This window comes from Gekko japonicus, unplaced genomic scaffold (assembly GCF_001447785.1).
Source record: "Gekko japonicus isolate JY-2015 unplaced genomic scaffold, Gekko_japonicus_V1.1 scaffold6873, whole genome shotgun sequence".
NCBI lineage: Eukaryota > Metazoa > Chordata > Lepidosauria > Squamata > Gekkonidae > Gekko > Gekko japonicus.
Genome location: NW_015176648.1, coordinates 1 through 3,226, shown reverse-complemented (window position 1 = coordinate 3,226; position 3,226 = coordinate 1). Strand labels below are relative to the sequence as shown.

Here is a 3,226-nt window from a genome sequence, read left to right as displayed (position 1 = left end):
TGTAAGCCGCTCTGAGACTCCTTTGGGGAGTGAAGGGTGGGGTATAAATCCAATCTCTTCTTCTTCTTTTACCTCACAGGGTGTCTGTTGTGGGGAGGGGAAGAGAAAGGAGATTGTGAGCTGCTCTGAGACACCTTTGGGTAGTGAAGGGCAGGGTATAAATCCAATCTCCTCTTATTCTTCTTTTACCTCACAGGGTGTCTGTTGTGGGGAGGGGAAGGGGAAGGAGTTTGTAAGCCGCTCTGAGACTCCTTTGGGGAGTGAAGGGCGGGGTATAAATCCAATTTCTTCTTCTTAAGCTGTGGAGTCCTGTGAGCAAAAATTCTACTTTGTGAGCTACGGGCACTCAAATTGTGAGTGCTGCATAGACTAGCTTGCTCTGGAGCCACCCTTCCTGAGCGAAGACAAAAACATATGAGCCGGAGGCTAAGAAACAGTGAGCTGGCTCACACTCACTCAGCTTCGAGGGAACGCTGCCTGTGAGGTAGGTGGGGCTGAGAGAGCTCTCCGGAGAACTGCCCTTGAGAGAACCAGCTCTGAGAGGACTTGTGGCTGACCCAAGTTCACAGCAGCAGCGGCATGTGGAGGAGAGGGGAATTTAACCCAGTTCTCCCAGATTAAGAGTCTGCGCTTTTAACCAAACTGGCTCGAGATGAGCCCTGGGCCAAAATGCCCTCTGCCCCGCCTGCATCCGTTCAAGACCACCGCCCCTAGACCAACATGGAATGGCGGTCCTTGGCGAGGGCTGTCCAGGCAGTTCCTGGCAACTGGTGGAAGGGTTGCGGTGGTGGGGAGGAAGCGTCCCAGGAGAAAAACTAGGCCTCCGCCACTCACAGGAAGTTCTGACCATAGAGTTTCCAGCAATGGCTAAAACGGCCCTTGTCACTTCCGGGTAGCTCTAGGAATCATCAGAACTCCATGGTCGGAACTTTCTACAATGGAGGAGGCCTCCTCTTTCCTTTGGATTTTTCTTCCCAGGATGACTACGGCCACCTACTTCGGCCCCAATTTCTGCCTGTCCATCAGCTGGGCACTGTAGGGCAAGTGCTGCCGATGCCCTAGATATCTCTCGCCTCAAGCAGGCAAATGGGAACCCTACCCCTTGGGCTCCCGGGTTCTCTAAGAAGGCCAATGTCCTAGGAGAGCCCCCATCTGAGACCCGCACGGCGCTTACCTGTGATTTTGGCCTTGAAGGGGCTGCCGGCGATGTGGTACGGGCCGCCATACTTAATGGAGATGAGGTAGCTGCCCGGTGCCATGGGTGTGTAGATGACCTTGTAGCCTTCCGGACACTCCAGGCAGTCCATCTTCACCTTAGAGGGACCGTCGATGGTGACCGCCAGCGCCCCAGGACCCGCGTTGGTGGTGTTGACGATGAACTCAGCGGGATTCCCTGCAGGGGAGGAGATGGGCCGGAATCCAGGGTGAGACGGACTAGCTCGCCCCGCTTTGGTGTTTTGGATGCCGGCCTCCTGCTCCCGTTTCCTCGGCCCTCACCTGTCACACCGCCCTCCAAGCCGGGGCCGTAGGCAGAAACCATCCCCGGGTCTCCGGTCTGGCCCACCTCCCCGACACGGATCTTGAAGGGGCTGCCGGGGATGTGGCTGCCGTTGAACTTGACGTCGACGGAGTAGATGCCGTTCTCGCGGGGGATAAAGCGGACTGCGTACTTGTCTGAGGGGAGACCCGGGAGGAGAAAGGGGAGGTTTAAGAGGCGAGATGGCAGCAAGCGGAAGGGATGTCGAGAAGTCAAAGGAGAATATGGGGAACACCAGGCATTGGCAAAGTTACCAAAGTCTCTCTGCAACTTAGCATCAACGCAACACAGCATATGCCTAAATACAGTTTAACAGGCTGACAAACCCTTACAGGCCAAGTTAAGGTACTTAGGGTCATGCTAGAAACTGCAACATTTAGACCCAGGTCTGACCCAAGTCTTGGGAGGGAAAAACCTGAATTTTAGAGAAAACCTATAACGCTCCCTCCCCAGCATTCAGCTCACACCTTGCAGTGTACGTTCCCTTCCCTTCCTAGCTAACTCAGGTTTCAAACAGATCATATTTCCTTCTATAAAAATGTAAGCTGCAGGCTTTGGCAGCCTCAATTTGTCTAGGTGCCACGCGGGGAAGGGAGAGCAGGTTTAACCCCTGAACTCCCACTCAGCTTCGCTATTTCAAACCTCTGCTCTGTTACTAGTATTTAAAGAAGGAAGTGTACGTTCTTCTAAAGCCATACTTTCCCCTCTGAAAGTGATGGCAAAGCGGGGAGCCCTGTTTCAACAGCAAAGCCAAGGCAAGGAGAAAGGATTAAATGACCTCTCCCTTCTCTGCACTAGGCAAACTGAGGCTGTAAACGCCTGCAATTGGCTCTTTATGAATGGACCAAGATGTGGGATCTTAGGATTCCAGTACTGATAGTGAGCAAGGCTGGGAGGAGGCTGAAGCTGTGGGGACGCGATTGGTAGAGCCCTCCGTCTTTCCCAGCTTTGTGCAAACGGGGCAGCCACGTGCTAAGATTCACAACTGGATCCCGGTCTCAAAGGACAGCTGTCGAGCTCCACCAAGCCCCCGGGGTCCCTCCTGACATCACTCTAAAGGGGGTCGTCTAGCTCGGGGGTCCTCAACCTTTCTGAGCCTGTGGGCACCCTTTGGAATTCTGACGCAGGAGGCGGAGCCAATCCCACAATGTCAGGGAGTGAGGTGATATGTAACTCCAGTAGCAACGTCTTCACGTTTCAGGCAGAAACTCTTGTTTAACAGGGAGCCTTTTTCATCTGCACAGCCAATCAGAAGCCTTGCTGGGAAAAGCCCTCAGAAGAAGAAGAGAGAAGAGAGAAGAGAGAAGAGGAGGAGGAAGAGGAGGAAGAGGAAGAGGAGGAGGAGAAAGAGGAGGAAGAGGAAGAAGAGAAAGAGGAAGAGGAGGAGGAAGAGGAGGACGACGAGGAAGAAGAGGAGGAAGAGGAAGAGGAAGAAGAGGAAGAAGAGGAGGAGGAAGAGGAAGAAGAAGAAGAAGAGAGAAGAAGAGAGAAGAGAGAAGAAGAAGAAGAGAAGGAGAAGAGAGAAGAAGAGAGAAGAAGAAGAAGAGAGAAGAAGAGAGAGAAGGGATTGGATTTATACCCCGCCCTTCACTACCCAAAGGAGTCTCAGAGCGGCTTACAAACTCCTTTCCCTTCCCCTCCCCACAACACACAACCCTGTCCCCTTTCTAAGAACACATGACAAGTGCC

General features: G+C 53.2%; 1 protein-coding gene across 1 annotated transcript in view; it reads right to left on the bottom strand.

Annotated features, from left to right (window-relative positions):
- Positions 1-1,886, bottom strand: part of LOC107124154 (filamin-B-like) — a 6,479-nt gene extending 4,593 nt beyond the window's left edge. The window contains exons 1-2 of the mRNA XM_015427542.1: positions 1,498-1,886; positions 1,166-1,393 (exon numbers count right to left, since the gene is read on the bottom strand). Of these exons, the coding sequence (XP_015283028.1) occupies positions 1,166-1,393; positions 1,498-1,831 (562 nt within the window). The 5' untranslated portion in view covers positions 1,832-1,886. The remainder of the gene's footprint in view (positions 1-1,165; positions 1,394-1,497) is intronic.
- Between the last annotated feature and the right edge of the window lie 1,340 nt (positions 1,887-3,226).